Consider the following 17,655-nt stretch of genomic DNA (forward strand, 5'->3'; position numbering starts at 1 on the left):
ATAATTTGACTACCCACCCCCAACCAGCTAATTATAATAAGGATATACACAGGATAAGATGTAAAATCTCCTATACCAATTCATTAGAGCTTCACATAGGGCCCACCCTCTCTCTTCTTACCTGCAACCACAACTTTCTCCTCTAAAAATCTATGGAGATGTAAAATTTGCCATATAAAACAGAAACATCTTTCATAATTTTATAATATATTTCATAATAATGCACTGTGAATATTGTCATGAGAGAGAGAGAGCTGGGAGAAAAAACTTGGAGCAATAAGAAATGTATCTGTCACACCTGCATGCACTGAGTGGAACAAAGTAACTCAGGTTAAAAAGGTAACTCAGGTAATTAACAACTCAGGTTAAAAAAGTGTGTGACAATTTGCCTCTATACAATTTTAAAGAACACAGAGAAATTTTCTTTTTTATTTTTAGTAATGCTACATGTATTTTTTTTTTTTTTTTTACTAATTTGAGAGTTTTGTAAACATATATCAGTTCAAAAAGGATGACTTTCGGGGTGGGCTGGAACGCATTAAATGCTTTTCCATTATTTTAAAAGGGGAAAATTGACTCGAGAAACAAACATTTCCACTTACGAACCGGGTCACGGAATGGATTAAGTTCGTAGGTAGAGGTTCCACTTTATTTACATCAGAATTTATTAAATCAGTAATAAATATATTCATCACCCTAAAATTGTTATCAAAATCAGTTGCTGTGAAGGGGTAGGCAGGGGTGTGGTGAAAGACTTGATTATTAACTTGGACTAACTTTATTTATTTATTTATTTTTCCAGATTAAGGATAACATTCACCAGAGTAGCTATTTGGAAGTGTCAGATGAACCACATTACCAGACAACAAAGGCAGAGCAGCTATTCCTGTGAACACAATTTGTTCTTTTTTTTTTCTCAAGCTATTTATACCGTTTCCTGCTCAGAAACTGGCCTCTCAGTGAGAGGCCCAAACAAGACATCCAGTCAAACACTTTGGTGTGTGTCCACAAAACAAAGTTTACATGTTTCCTGCACTTGAACAAGCCTACCACAGTGACTTTATAGTGTAAAAGGTTGGAAAGCAGTGTTTTCAAATTGCAATAGGCATGAGGTAGAAGATTATTTTAGATGACATTATGTCTGCAATTATGTACACCAAAATACAAAGCAAAAGGTGATTCCCACTTGGCAAGAAATCAACAATAAAGAGCCTAAACACACAATGAATCCTTCACAAGTAATGCTAATAAACAAAAACACCTTTGGGGTATTTTAAGTGGGAAAAAAAGAGCTGAAAAGCATGATCTTTAAAAAAAGGTTGAACATCTATAAATGTTCTCTATATTTCATTAATTTTTTTAAAATCTTACTTAGCTACTTTATTACTCTTTGTCTTTATATCACACTTATTTGCTTTTTCATATTGCCAGTCTTTGTTTTCTGTATTTATTTATTTAATGGTGGATTTTGCTGATGAAATCTATTGCTTCTGAAAACTCTTGCTTCAGCTTCGCATTTTCTTTTAGTTGCTTTTGAGGCATAGGTGAGAAGGTCTTAGTATAAGGCTTTCTCTTTGGCCAGCTGAGTTTGGTTGAGGTTATTTAAACAGTGTAGGAGAAGCTTTACTCTCCTGAGACAGAAACTTTAAACAGTGGAGGAGATGCTTTACTCTCCTGAGACAGAAACTTTAAACAGAGACACCCATCAGTTAATGTTTGAGAATATAAGGTTTAAATGTTCATAAATAGCTGTAGGTTTTTAAGGAGTATTACTTTTCGTGAGCTTTAGCTCTTCACTTTTTTCTGGGTAAAAGAGAAACTGAACTTGAATGTGAAGTAAAAACCCATTCATTTATTGTTAACATACCAATTTGAGATAACTACATTGCAATACTATCTGAGGTTATCAGTGTTGACAAGCTGTGTAATTTAAGAATAAGTTACATCCACAAATAATCTTACTAAGGCATATGTGGCTGAGTGCAAACATACCTTCACAATAATATTTCAACATCTAAAACCAAAAAGAGGAAATACTGTTATTGAAGCAATGTGTAATAAGGTCCCTACTGATACCACTTCTTTTTCAAAACAAATGTAGTCTAAAACCATTTTAGGCCATATCATACACTAAAATATGCAGCAAAAAATACACTGGATTGGAATTGGTTATCAGGTTGTGTAAGAGCCAAAACATAAAGACCATATTTTTTCACTGTATGTAAACAAATAGCTCATAAACGTTTTCATAAGAACTGTATATATCTATCTATTGCTGCTTAACATAGTATTATGTTTTTTATTATTAGTAGTAGTCTGTTTATGTACATGTCTTCAAGCATCATTTGTTTATGTTCAGAAAATAGGTGCACTGTCACTTTAAGAATGCTGGGGCTGGAAAGGCTTGAAGCAGTTCAGTGTGAGTGGTAGGAGGATACTTTTTTTACAGTTTTCTTGCCAGGTTTTGCGTTACGGATTGTGTTGCGTATTATATTTGACACAAACTAACCTTGGTTAAAAGTTTTATTTTTGTTTGTTTTCATCACATATACAGTCTGGAATAAACACCTGTTCTTTGTTCATCCTTACACAGAGTTCTGTGGAAGTTTTTTTCTGAATAACACAGAAACGAGTAAAGAAGTTGCTTCAGGCGCTATAACATTGTTTAGCTCACATAGGTTGCATACCCCAAAAGTGAGCAGAAGGAGAATAAATATGCTTATATTATAAATTATTCATCATCCACCAATTCTCTACATGAAATACAACCATGAAAATGATTAAATTATTGTAAAAACTGTCTGCACAAGACGTAAATCAAAATCACTGAGCAAAATGCAGCAAAAAGTGCAATTTTTCAACATTAATAGTTATTATCGTTCTAAGCATCATGACTCTAATTATCTTCATAATCACCACCACTGTATTGCTCAGCATTTTCCAATAATCTCAAAAAAATAAAAAATAAAAATACGTCTATCTATCAAAATACGTACTTCAGCTTAGCATATAACAAACTACTCATAACTGTCTGTTTTGTCTGTTTTCTTGCATTAAACTGAACAAAACAGTCATGATGTGCTTTTACTGGTCAGTAAATAGAGCAATGATATTGATATAAAAGACATTACTACATTCTCAGTGGTCATCTATGGAGATGACATTAATTATGAAGTTACCCATATTCACACACATTTATAAAAATGCCATAGATGTGACTTAATATATGTGCATATCTAATGACAACTGTACAGAAATCATTAATCGTAAACGTATATAATTATGAAGAGGGTTCATGGGAGAGTCTCATAATTCTCTATTTGCCTCTCTTATGCTCTCTCTTGGCCCAGGCAAAGAAAGACACATTAATAAACACACACTTTCCTGGCTTAACCAAACTAAATAATCAGAAATGGGATATATATACTAAATTCAAATAAAATGACAGAGGCAGAAGAGTCATTAAATGTCATTATTTTAAACAATGCCAGACTTTGCTGAGTTAGAAATATAGGGTTCAGATGGTTTGCTGATGAAAGGGAATAACTTATTTATAAAGACTCAGTGAATTTTGAATGCTAGAGCCACTGTATCTACTGGCCCTTCACAGAGACAAGGCTGTACAAAAACACACATGTCATATCCAGCACAAGAGAACCATATAAAACTCATCAGCAAAGTCTTTCACAAGCTGAACCACAGGTGTTAAATCAAGGTAAACACCCCATGGATTCATTTAAAATGTACAGTTTAATATTTAGCAGCTTATGAACTGAATGTGTCATTCTAAACTGACTTTTTAATGTATTTAAAGATCTCATAGTTGTCCTTGGGCTAGTCAAGGTCTTTATGGGCTTTATCATCTGACCAACTCTGAAATAACACAGTACATATGTAAAAACACACATATAGAATATATTTTAAAAAGGCAGACTGTTATTTTGAATATCAAGAGTTTAAACAATCAGATTACTTTCACACAGCACCACAGCCATAAAGGCCACTGAAAATAGATTCAGTGACAAAGCCTGAACAATTATTTGAAAGATCTTTAAACCATATTTTTAAATAACTCTTTCACCAGTAAATTATTTAAGCATGAGCAAGTAATTTTGTAAGAGCTTTTATATTTTTCCATTATATAAGAAGTAGTGAAATGTTTCATAGTAAAACAAAGCAGCAGTAATAATACTGAAGATCAGTTACACTTTATATATAGTCATGACAAAGCCAGCCAAATCGTGTTTCATTGGGCATAATTATAGAAGGGAAAATGTGTCCTCTGGAAAATGTTTCTGTTTCCACATGAATTTGCTGATAATATTTTTCGGTCAGCCCTCATGTCCCAGTCATGGGGAATTCCAGTAAGTTGTCCCCAAGGACAACACAATGCAGCCTTCTGCCTGGGTCCTTAAAAGAAAATTGACTGAATAAGCACGCTTCTCATGAGCTCTTTGTATTTCTCAAGAAAACTAAAGTCTTAATCCAAATCTGCATTCGTGTTCAGTTTTATTAAATATAAAAATATAGTGGTAAGGCTTAAATCTACTGTTAAAAGTAAGTATCCCTATCTATTTCTATGATTGTTTATTTGTGCCTGGTGTGCAACCTTTACAGTGACATACCTCACTCCAAAATAATAATAGTATTTTTGTTTGAGTGCATGACTGTGCTTACACTTGTCAAAAATGTAACCACCATGATTTTCACCCAGCTGTTTTACTTAGTAGCTTTTTTTTTTTTACTTTGGACCTCTTAACCAGAAAAAAAAGTTATGTATGTCAGGTGCAAGTTTCTCTTCTGGCAGACTTCAGGATGCTCAAAAAACAAAAGATAAAAACATCAATGCAGATAAAAGAAAAAACTTATGCCTTGCAAAAAATTAAATTGGAAGAATGCGGCAAGGAGAAAGAGATAACCCAGCTGTTTCAGACTTTGTATCAGTGGGCAAAAAGTGACATTTGAAAATAAAGATAGAAAGGGTGTAAAGAGCTTTGTACTTGACACAATCAGAGACAGACAGGTTCTACTGCCTAAAGGCATCACTGAATCTTTCCCGGAAACAGGAGTCAAAAAGCGTTTTTTCCAAAAAAATTTAATAGCTATGCTGGACAAAATGATCAAAGGATAAAACAGAGCAACTTAGGTACAGAGATGCAGATATGGAGAGGCTCTAATTTTCAGCAGTAGTGGTAAAATAATGGTAATAGTAGAAAATGTCTTTCTGTCAGTCTGTCATTCTTGCTTTCTTTAACTGTAATAGAGATAGAATAATTCAGTTACAGAGTAAACAAGTTAATTTGGAGTGATTTAACAAGAAGTGGTATATTGTATAGAAACCAAATTATACATGCAAATCAAACCAATGCAGTGGTGGTGATTGGAACACATGTCTACAAGTCAAATGACTAGCAAACTTACAAAGTAATGGAATCATGTCAGTTGTGAAATTGCCAACGTGATATATAGAACTGCACTCCTTAATGAAACAATTAAGTTAGCCTAACTTAAAATGATACAGAAATGTGGGATCATTCAAGCTGACTGAGCCAAAAAAAAACCCTCAAAAATGGATTATCCTACACACTCAGTTAATTTGGGTAAGATCAACTTTTTGGTATATTTTGAGGAAAGATGAATTTATTCAATTAAGTTATACTGACTGAGTGAACATTTTTCATTTTTTTACTCTGCAAGGGGACTCTGTTGAAAAAATGGGTGGGTATAAAACTTTGAAACAGAAAAGTGAACACATACTGATTAAACCTCACATAAATACACTAATACACTTCCTGTTCCACCTTAAATGCTGCCACAATTATACCTACACCAGCCTATTTTACATTTCCGTTCCACTTTAAATAATAAAGCAGTTACAGAGGTCTGGAGGTAAACTGCTGCACCATTTATGGTGAAATGAAGCTGGAAGCTGGAGAATAAAAAAGCCAAGTTGTCTTCTTCTCCCTTTCCATCTTAAAAGCTGTAGTTGTTGTGCTGGTTCATCCACTTTGGTTTGTGTTTCTGTTTGGTTAAATTAAATTCAAGTGCTGCAACATTTTTTCTTATCAGTCAGTTATTTATGTTTCGTTGGCAGCTGTAATGTGTGATGTAAGTCCTATTATTAATATGTAAATATGCCTGGACGCCAATTGGTGGAGACCTTAAAAAGTGTATACTACTTGTAACTTTAAGTAATGCAAACATAGAGTAACTCCCATTCACTTAATTCACTTAACTTAGTTAACTTCTTACAAGTGAGGTGTTTGTCCTCGGTTCAGGGTGTTATGCAAACTTAAATGGTTTAAGGCAATCAGTTTCCACAAAATTTCTACCATTTTAGCAGGTTTAAATGGTTTTACACAAAATGTTTCCAGACAAAATAAGCCACTGACCAAAAATACAAAGCATTATCATCATAAATTTCCAACTAATTGCAGACCCCTATGCATCAAAAAGATCAATTTTAAGTAATTCTGACAGCTCTAGTTCTGAGCAGAGTGGCCCAATGCCAATTTCTTTGGCTCAATACCAATTTCTTAAAGAGGCAAATGTTTTAATTATTACAGATTTTAAAACTGAATCTGCAACACTGCTAAGTTATACATCTGACAAAGCTTTGAAAGAGCCTTGTGGGGTGCAAAATTTTAGCATATTCTCTGAATGTTGTTAATACAAACTAACATGTTTGTCACAGATAGATAGATAGATAGATAGATAGATAGATAGATAGATCTATAAAGCACCTAGATATATCTATACAGCACCTTTTAAAAGGAAGGAACTATTTTTACGTTTTTTTTTAATAATCAAGAAACTATTTTTACGTTTCATTTCACTCCTAGCTGTTGAGAAATGTTGTTAGTCACCTTCTCTGCAGGTATTTCTCTCTTTTCTAACAGCAGTTGACACAAAATTTCACATGTTCTAATCCATTTTTATTTCATATTCATTCCTTATTCATCTATTGCATCAAAATATGTATATTTTTATATAAATATAAATTAATTCCAAACAAAAACAAAAGGTGAAAGGTAAAAAAGGAGCTGTATAACTGTTGCCTGTTCCATAGCCCTAAATCAAGACTTAAATATTCTTTTCTTTCATGTCTTAAAAAGAAAAAAAACATTTAGATAATATTTAAAAAGCATTTTACCTGTTATATTTATTTCTGAGGGCCATTTTATGTTTAATTCCTTAAAAAAGGAAAAATATTTTATAAACAGATTAATATAAGTGAAAAGTGAAAAGAAATTAACAATAAACAATTAACAGCTAAATTGAAATGTGGGATTTTAGTCTCTTTCAAAAGTGCCTACATTATTTAGTGCTCTTAGATTTTAGAATGTTCTGTTTTAATCTGTGCACATGTAAAAAAAAAAAAAAACAACAACAACCATAAAACAACTACTCCTCTCCACATTTCAGCCATGGCCTAAGCAGAGCTTACACAGATCTGCAAATTGCTGAACACACTGACTGAACGTGTGGCATCTAGTAAGCATTATGTGTCAGTAAAAGTTACCTATTGCAAATAATAAGACTGTCAAATGACCAGCTCATGGTGCTAAAATCTAATTAAGCACATTTTGCTTTCTCTTCAGATGGATGCTTCTAATAATATATACTGGACAAAAAAAACTATTTATTTAGGTTCGACAGAATGAATTTATAGATTAGATACACAACATAATGGTGTGTGTGTGTGTGTGTGTGTGTGTGTGCGTATGAGAGAGAGAGAGTAAAGACTTGTGTAACTGGAGCCACTATGTTCTGGAGCATGTTCAGAGGTGTAGATACAATACACCTGACAAAGCAGGTTGATAAAATTGTGATTGTGTGTAGCTGCAGAAGTTTCCTACTGTATAGTGGTTAGGTATGCATGTTGAGAGGAAGGAGTTACAGCATCAAATGCAGTGTAGATGAGATATTACCTGATAGACATGGTAGGCTTTGGCAGCACGTCCTTGCAGGAACACACATGGGATCCATACATTGACCAGAGCACGATGAGCCCTAAAGAAGAAAGCAGAGATCTTTTCATACAAATGTGACCAGAATGAAATAATTTTTTTTACTATGATTTGTACTCAAACTATGAAGCTAATGTGACTAACAGGTTCAGTAAGTCATTCTCATCAATTAGCATTGCATTAGATTAGTATGTCCATATAACAACATACACACTCAGTTAATTTGGGTAAGATCAACTTTTTGGGAAAATGAATTTATACTGACTGAGTGAACATTTTTCTTTTTTTTTTTTCCTCTGCAAGGGGATTCTGTGTTGAAAAAATGGGTGGGTATAAAACTTTGAAACAGAAAAGTGAACACATACTGATTAAACCTCACATAAATACACTAATACACTTCCTGTTCCTTAAATGCTGTCACAATTACACTAACACCAGCCTATTTTACAATTCCGTTCCACTTTAAATAATAAAGCAGTTACAGAGGTCTGGAGGTAAACTGCTGCACCATTTATGGTGAAATGAAGCTGGAAGCTGGAGAATTAAAAAGCCAAGTTGTCTTCTTCTCCCTTTCCATCTTAAAAGCTGTAGTTGTTGTGTTGGTTCATCCACTTTGGTTTATGTTTCTGTTAGTTGTAATTAAATTCAAGTGCTGCAACATGTTTTTTTATCAGTCAGTTATTTATGTTTCATTGCCAGCTGTAATGTGTACTTCATACTTCAGACTTCAGAGGTGATCTCAAATAAAATTATCCTTTGGAAATCCAGTCCTAACAGTCACTTTAATAACTAAAATTCTGTTGATATTTTTTATTAGTTTTATTGATGACAATATATCAGTACTGTGACGCTGTGCAGGAGTTAGTTACTTCCATTGGTTATAGATACATTAATGAGTGTAAAATTATTTGTCAATTTGTAAAGTCAATAAATCAATTATGGCTTGACTTACTGGCTAATATGAAAACATTGTACACTTAATTTTCTTTGCACCATCATTCTAAAGGACATGGGTATTTCTAAATGATTCTGAATGCTGACTGCACCTACATATTTTTCTATCTTAACCATATTCAATGAATAATCGGCTTAACAAAATAATCTCGCTTATGTTGGAAATGTTTAATATTGATGGAAATAGTACTTGTGTTTACAGTGCTTTTACAACAAAAGCCAAAGCTTTGAACTAATCTATTCTTAGACAAAGCATGATGGAATCGCCCTATTGGCTCTGGAGATGATCCAAAAGGAATAAAAAGCACATATATCGCATACCACCCACCTGACATTTAGAAAGAAATGCACTATCAAGAATGTACCCCAGAAGAACATTCAGGGTACTTACGTCTCAAAGTCAGATAGGCTCGGATCATCAGAGGTCTGGCTCAGGTCCCCTGGAACCTTTACAAAACAGTAGAACCTTACAATGTTGCCATTCACAAAGAATATGTCTTGAATTTTTTTTTTTTTTCATTATTTTCATTTCATTATTTTTTTTCACACTGTGTTCTGTATAATCTGTGGGTCTGATTGATATTTTAAAATATTTCTCACAGTAATTACATTGCTAAATTTATAAAGTCTTATAAAAAATGTATAATGTTTGTTTGTTTTAAATAACACTAAAACCTATTAATATCAGCAGAAGGCTTCAGTGCACACAGAAAAATACATTAGTCACATATGTTTTGTCAGGATCACACATTTGTAATAACTTCATATTCTATGTTTCTACATATATTGTATGATGTTTGTATGATGATGTTGTACAATGACAAATACAGGTTTATGTTCACGTTTAAATTTGCCATACATCTGATTACTGTTTTAACATGTCTATTCTAATTAAACTCACCACTTGAACAAGTAAAAGCTTTCAAATTTCACATACTGCTTATCCAAACTATATATATATATATATATATATATATATATATATATATATATATATATATATATATATATGGTTTTTTGCTAGTAAGTGCTAGTATTTCATTGTGTTTTTGAAGGGAGATAAAACACAAATGCATGTTATGCATAACAAAATGGTTAGTGAAAACTAACATTTTTAACATTTCAGATTCAGTTTTTTTATGATATTTGAATTATAACTACTTAATTTGTTGAGTAAATATATTAGGGAAAGAGCGAGCTAACATCAAAAAAAAAAAAAACAAAGCTTGGGCACAAGCTTTAAGAAAATTGCAGCATGCAGCTCACAACTCAGACAATTAAACATCTCTTCAATAAAACAGCTTTTCAGAAAATTACATGCATTAACGATGACAGCACAAAATATATTACATATAATATATTACCTAGGGATTATTCAGAAACCAGGGTACTGGGTGATTTCTCTTATTTCTGTTCTATGCTTTTGTCACATCAATAATCTCTACACTTCAAATCTCTGCTCCTATTCAAGAAACCAAACAACTTATCAACAGAAGACAACAAACTCTCCACTTTTTAAAGTCTTTTTCTTAACATAAACAATCAAGATACAATTTAGAGTTATTTCTCAGTAATTATTATTTTTTTGACCACCAGGTCCGTACTCTGAGTTCCTAAAGGAATTCGCTGATTCTCTTTCAGCATTATTAACACAAATTAAAAAAGTAATATAATATTAATCTTTAAAAACCACAGATCCACTGAGAAAATCATCTGCATCATAACTGAAATGGTTTTACTTTTGTAATTGGTACAGTCACTACTGTAAACACACTCTTGACATAAATCTTACCTCTCCTATCAACAATGATAATAAAGTTATTTTCCCCCACAGAGTATGGTAGAATCAGATCATTACCTACTTCTGTATAACTTCATTCAGTCAGAAAACATATCTATCGCCACAATGTTGTGTCAAGCATCTTGTAACAACATCTTTAAGCTTTCCATTGAAGAATTGTGATTTGTATACTATAGCTAAATAGCTTTGGCTCTATGTCAGATAATTTGGCACTACTAAGCAGTAAAATAATTAGGCTGAATAAAGCCTGCCACGTGATCACACTAATGCCCTGAAAACACTATTGAAAAGTAAGTGTAACTGGAAGCTAACTAAACTAAAAGTTTTCCAGTCCACCGGAAAGTATAGAACTACAACTACAGAAGGGCACATTTAGCTTACTGTATCTTTAAACTTCACATGTGTAAGCTTCACGTGATATTCTCTGAAATGCCTTGCTTTACAATCTCAAAATGCTGAAAGAAGTGTAAAAATGTTCTAACATCTAACATATTTTCAGAAAAGACGACAGCAATTTTCATTCGCTAGAAAATGCCAAAGAAAACAGACCAATGAATCAGAAGATAAAATGCCTTCAGGAAGTGCACTGATGCCTTATCTGTCATTCAGAAAACAGGACTGTTTATACAGTGGAGGAACAATATGCTGCACAATAATAGCTGAAAGTTCATGTATGAATGAAATTACCAGTAGTGGTGATAATTGCACAGGGATGGTGCTTAAAATTAAGTTTTGACTGCAGAATTATGGGTTCCTGTAGCATTGTGCTTCTAGAGTAGTTTGTCTGAAATAAATTGGTACCATAAAAGTGTATCTGATATGAACATTTTAGCTTAAAATTATTACATTTTTTTATTACAGATGTTCTATGTAGTTGTTGCTCAGGATATGATTATATGCAATGTCTGTAAATAGTGGTTTCCAATACAAATGTATGAAATCTTATAATGCATACTGTTAAAGGCCATTTTTTCTAAAACACTCTGAGCCAGAACTTTCCACTTCAGCAGCACTTACTAACAACAAATTTTCAGGGTTTACAGAGGAGACTGATCATAAACAAACAAATTAATGGATGAATAATAAACAAACAAACAAAAAACAAATTGTTATACAACTGAAAATATTTATAAAAAATACCGTCCAGCCCTAAAGCATTCACTATAATCACACAGTATAGCGAAAGCCATATTGTTGCTGTCCAGTGAAACAAATCTCCAAAATGGCAACTTTATAGGAGAAGGAAAACCTTATTAACCTTCAATGTAAGTTGATGTAAAAAGATTTCATTCCAAGTAATTTTAGAGCATTTCTATTGCTCTCTTCATCATTAAATAAGGACAGCTACTGTGTCTTACAATATCAGATTAACAACCGAATACTCAATTTATTAAACAAAAATTTAAGATTTAAACATATATCCATATATTTCAATGACAATACTTATTCCTGGTTTGTGTGAAGGTGGGTGTATACACTAACTCACCGGGCCTCGCAGGTCAATGAGCTCTTGTCTCATCTGGCTTATCAGGTTGTCTTTAGACATGAGTGAGCGATACAGCTTCTCATTAAACTCAATCAGCTCACCATGCATCTCAGCCACCTATAACACAGACAACATGTCAAAACTCACACCTCATGTCCCTTTGATAGAATCTATCAAAAAATGACATTCATTCATTCATTATCTGTAACCGCTTATCCAATTCAGGGTCGCGGTGGGTACAGAGCCTACCTGGAATCATTGGGCGCAAGGCGGGAATACACCCTGGAGGGGGCGCCAGTCCTTCACAGGGCAACACACACACATTCACACCTACGGACACTTTGAGTCGCAAATCCACCTACCAACGCGTGTTTTTGGACTGTGGGAGGAAACCGGAGCACCCGGAGGAAACCAACGCGGACACGGGGAGAACACACCAACTCCTCACAGACAGTCACCCAGAGCGGGAATCGAACCCACAACCTCCAGGTCCCTGGAGCTGTGTGACTGCGACACTACCTGCTGCGCCACCGTTCTATATTTTTATTTAGTTTTATTTATTAAATTGACTTGTTACTGTGAATTTAATATACAGTAATATACAAAAGCCTTGCACCTAAGATTTTTATTATTTAAAATGATTTATCTTATGTGTAGTGCTTGTATAAAATTATGTATATATTTACAATAAATACAAATATATACAGAAGCAAACAAATACAGAAAAAAGCAGCTTTTTTGCGGTAAGTAATAAATTAGTTTACATATATTCTCCTTGATTTTAAAAATCACCATTCAATCATTCATTGTCTGTAACCACTTATCCAGTTCAGGGTTGTGGTAGGTCCAGAGCCTACCCTGAATCACTAGGCACAAGGTTGGAACACACCCTAGAGGGGGTGCCAGTCCTTCACAGGGCGACACATTCACTCACACATATGAGTGAATTTCGCAAATACTGGGGGATTGCATTCCCTCCGTGAAAAAAGTGGGGGAACGCTGTTACTACCTTTTTCCCTTACAGACAACTCTAGCCCATGTTGTATTTTTAATTTTTTTTTTTTAAACACAAACAAACTTTATTAAAGCATAGGTATAAAAACTGTGAAACACTGTACAAATGAAAACTGTAGATTTCAGTTAATAATAAATTCCTTTATTGAGTAGTAATTTTTTTGAGGCCATCTCGCATGCCGCAGTTTAAGAGCCACTGGACTAGAGGATGACCAATACAACCTGTGCAGCAACACATGAGTTAGTGTGTCTGACTTTACATCTACAAGGTGGACCAGTATGGTACGTGTGTTTAATAGTGAGGACTAGCAAGTAATCTGACCATTGCAAACAAACTGTAATTTATTTACAGGGTATGCTTAATCCATCCTTTACTTCCATTATGATACATATATTATTTTATCTGTATGTCTATGTAACTTTCTCTCTTCCGGCTCCAGCTTATGCAGCAGCTGTCTGTCAGTAATTAGGAGAGGGGCACCCAGCACCAACTGGCAGGCAAACCAGCAATTCCACCTTTTCCTGCAACAGTACCCAACCATTATTGTTTTAAAATAACATTATTCTAAAAAGATATTTCCAAAATGGAACAGTCAGACAGACATGTTTTATACTTCTTATAGGGTTTACCGTGGAAGATATTCTTTAGACAGGTTAATTGACCATCTCTCACCTCTGTGTCCTGCAGCGAATACAATATTTGCATGTCATGCTATCACCCTTAAAATAGCCCCCTCTTTTTCAGCCAGTCAAATGCTACCCTGCCTAAACGTCATCTCAAAATGGAACTTTGGGGAGGCACTACTGAAATAATCGGCTCTTCAGATTTTGCTCAAAATTTGCTAGGGACAATGCTTTCAATCCAAAATATTGGTAGGGGCATGGTAGTGAATTTAGAGAGCGAGAGAGAGAGACATTAGACAAGGGAAGGAGGGACGGGGAGACAGAGATGTAGTCAAGAATGGCATGGAGGGAGTGAGAGGAAGATACTTGGAGAGAGAACTCATTTTGCTATCTGACATGCTACTTCCTTCTTGTGAATTTGCCTGGCACAAGTACCTCCAATTTACTATAATGACCGACAGGCTCATGATGTTCATACACATCAAAGCCCCTTACTGGCCTATAGCAGGGACCTAAGAGCACTACTGATCACACAATACTGTTACAATTTCAGACTGCCAAAGTGTTTCAGGGCAGCTCCAATGCTACATAGATTGAACAATTAAGGCAGTTTATTCATGGCAAAAAAAAAAAACTCTATCCATGGTTCACACCTAAAACTAGTGTTAATTTCTAAGACAACTAAGTTTTCAGCATTGAGTAGTCTAGCAATACCAGACTCTGTAGGGAACGTCTGGTGTCTTTTGCCACTTAACCTGGCTAAGAACTGCATACTATGGAGAATAAATTTGATTGACACGCAAAAAGAACCAATCACAAGTCTAATCTTTTAGCATGACATGTAGACGGAGGCAATATAAGAGCCAGTACAATATGATACACAAGTGCACATATATGGATGTAAAGACAATCAGAATGCAACTAGCAGAATTCAGCCAATCAGAATGCAACTGGCAGAATCCTGACAGTGAGGCCAGGTTTGTGCACTATATGTATCAGACTCTCCATCAATGTGTGGGCGGAACATCTGTGGCTTAGACTAAGCCTTAAGTGACATACAATGTATATCTATGCTGGCATATGGCTGGATTACAAACTTACTTTTAAACCTAATAAATTAACTAGATAGTAAGTGTAGCCAGAGGCATGAATTTATTTTGAAATATAGCCAGTCTGCCTATGTATGTCAGGAAAATTGTCATGGAGACAAGTTTACTATCACAATTCTCAAAACCACTAAACCAATCCGTCTCTCCACTCAGCAATTCATTAATGGTGACCTTTACAACACTCTCCATAGTATATCATCACTGTCAAATGAAAAACATTTCCAAATTAGCATATTTACATGAGACAGAAAAACTGGTTCTCATTAACTGTACGACAGGAAACAAACCGGCTTGTTTTAATTTATAAAACACTCTCTGGCATCTTATATCCCACCTATAATCTCTATAAATAACCTTAATTATAAAACTCATTCTAGTGACTGGAAAACCTATCATAGAGTTACAGTACGCCAATGAGCTTTAAGGAATTACAGGTATAGCTTGTTGGCGTCACTCATTATTTTAAACTTCAGACAGCCTGTAAGTTTTATATTAGTTTGTTCGGATCCAACAAATACAGCGTGCTGGACCCTTGTGCTTTTGTTAGGGCTTTTATTTTCCTGATCCGCCTGAATAGGCACTACAGCAGAGGTCAACTGTTTGACTGCCCATCTTGTAAACTGCAAAAGCAAAAGGCACATACCTCTTCCTAAGTTCTCATTTAAGAAACAAAAACTGTTATAAATCACTCAATATCTACTGAAATTTTGTGTTTGACTAAATTATAACGGAAACCAAACCAAAATCATTTATATGCTTCAGGAAAGCAGAGAAATGGCAAAACACATTTTCCAGTTAATACCAACAAGTACATATTTCTGCTTAATTAAAAAAACTGCAAGTTTCCTGGATCTATGCTCACATAGCAAACCTCATTATTTTTTTTTTCATATATTGTCCATCTTGATGGTTCACATTAATAAATGTAAGTCCATGCAAATGCACTGTACCCATGTAGATTTGGGCATGGCCAGTACTTGGTTGGAAGACCAAAGAAAACCTTGGGTGGCAGCTAGAAGATGTGTTTGGGCCTACAGGGAACTGTCCCTGTGGACTATTTGAATCCCAACGCCCTGCAAATAGGGTGTTTGAGGTGATTTCAAAATGTTCTGATAAACTTAAAGGGCTTTGATTGTCTACAAAACTGCCTTATAAGTGAAACTACTCAGTCACTGGATGTGTGAATGTATCCTTGATATATAAACAGATGAAGGCTTCTTTAAACCTCAATGATCACAAAACAGATCATAAAACATGAACCAGTATTTTCAAAAACCATAAAGCAATACTATGAACTGGATGATATATATTACTATAAAAGGGTTATATGATTTACTGTGATAAAACTACATAGGCTCAATTACATTAAAACCTTTTTGGGGGAAAAATACCATATGGCGACACATAACTAATGATGCATTATACAATTATTACATATGTACATATGTACATATTACATATGGGAAAAAAAAAAAACGTTTGAAAAGCACCCAAAAAAAATCAAGACTGAAAGAAAACGTGTGAGAGCAAGAAATAGTATGTATTACATATATGAGACACACAGAAAGAGAGAGAGTGAAAGAAAGAGAAAGAAAAAAAGCAAGTGCATGCGAGAGATACAGAGAGAGAGAGAGTGTTCCCACACAAGGCAGTAAGGCTACAAATGGCTACGCGACCCAATGAAGCAGGTAAAACATGCAAGTGAGCACTCTGGCCTGGACGTAATGCCTGAGAGCATGTGTAGAGATACTGGTGAAGATTTATTCTATTCTGTAAACATGCCAGACTGCCAAGGGACAACACGTCTAGACTTCACCAAATAGATTTAAACCGAGTGCAGTGTACCAGACTGCAATAAATTCTAAGCTTATACACTAAAGCTGCCTGTGACAGAACCTGACAGAACAATGCACAGGAAAAGACAAGACCAGAGCTAGAGCTGAGAAAATAATCTCAGATATGTCATATATAAAATTGCCACTATTTTGAAAACGATCCTAGATCCTATTATATCACTCATATCAGGAAAATATAGATGTTTTATTCTATAACACCATTTCTAAAAAAGTTGGGATGTGGTGCAAAATGTAAATAAAATATAATGCATTGATATGCAAATATCTAAAACCTACAGCTGAAAATAGTTTTAAAAAATTATTTATCTATTTTTTATTTTTTAATATATGACCATTTTAAATAAAGGAAGATTTAAACCAGCTTCAGATTTTTAGATCTGTTTGAGCAAATTTACACCTGTCTGAGTGAGCATAGATATTTAAGTGGTGGCAATCCAGTAGTCAGTTTGTTTGCTTGTTTGTTTGGAATGGGGATGTACACATCTTATTTAGTGTACCTTTTAGTATTTCACTGATTTTGTGATAAGGGACAATATATGATTTATGTCTTAGAATTATTATTATTATTATTATTTTAAATACTATATTATTATGAAGTGGATATTTTTTATAGATGAAGGTCTCAGTTAACAAACCATGTAAGGGAACAGGGTTTTTTTTAAATTAATTTTTTATAAAAAATTGACATTTATATACTTCATAACTTGACTTGTGTCAACTCCGTCAGATACACCAAAAAGCATGCTATTTTAATTAGAACAATGTTATAAGACTGTAAAATCATCAGGCATCTAATAATGGGCTTATATAGCAGGATTACATAATAAAATTAATTATATAT

The 17,655-nt window shown here is 34.1% G+C and overlaps 1 protein-coding gene across 3 annotated transcripts in view; it reads right to left on the reverse strand.

Annotated features, from left to right (window-relative positions):
- snx29 (sorting nexin 29) overlaps positions 1-17,655 on the reverse strand; it is a 160,006-nt gene that overhangs the window by 50,185 nt on the left and 92,166 nt on the right. The window contains exons 16-20 of one of the 3 annotated variants that reach the window (XM_066664498.1): positions 12,212-12,328; positions 9,316-9,371; positions 7,932-8,013; positions 7,154-7,193; positions 5,114-5,254 (exon numbers count right to left, since the gene is read on the reverse strand). In XM_066664498.1, the coding sequence (XP_066520595.1) occupies positions 5,181-5,254; positions 7,154-7,193; positions 7,932-8,013; positions 9,316-9,371; positions 12,212-12,328 (369 nt within the window). In that variant the 3' untranslated portion in view covers positions 5,114-5,180. Of the gene's footprint in view, positions 1-5,113; positions 5,255-7,153; positions 7,194-7,931; positions 8,014-9,315; positions 9,372-12,211; positions 12,329-17,655 lie in introns of those variants that run through there. The other 2 variants (XM_066664499.1, XM_066664497.1) reach the window with 2 other exon arrangements.

This window comes from Hoplias malabaricus, chromosome 3 (genome assembly GCF_029633855.1).
Source record: "Hoplias malabaricus isolate fHopMal1 chromosome 3, fHopMal1.hap1, whole genome shotgun sequence".
In the NCBI taxonomy this organism is placed as follows: Eukaryota; Metazoa; Chordata; class Actinopteri; order Characiformes; family Erythrinidae; genus Hoplias; species Hoplias malabaricus.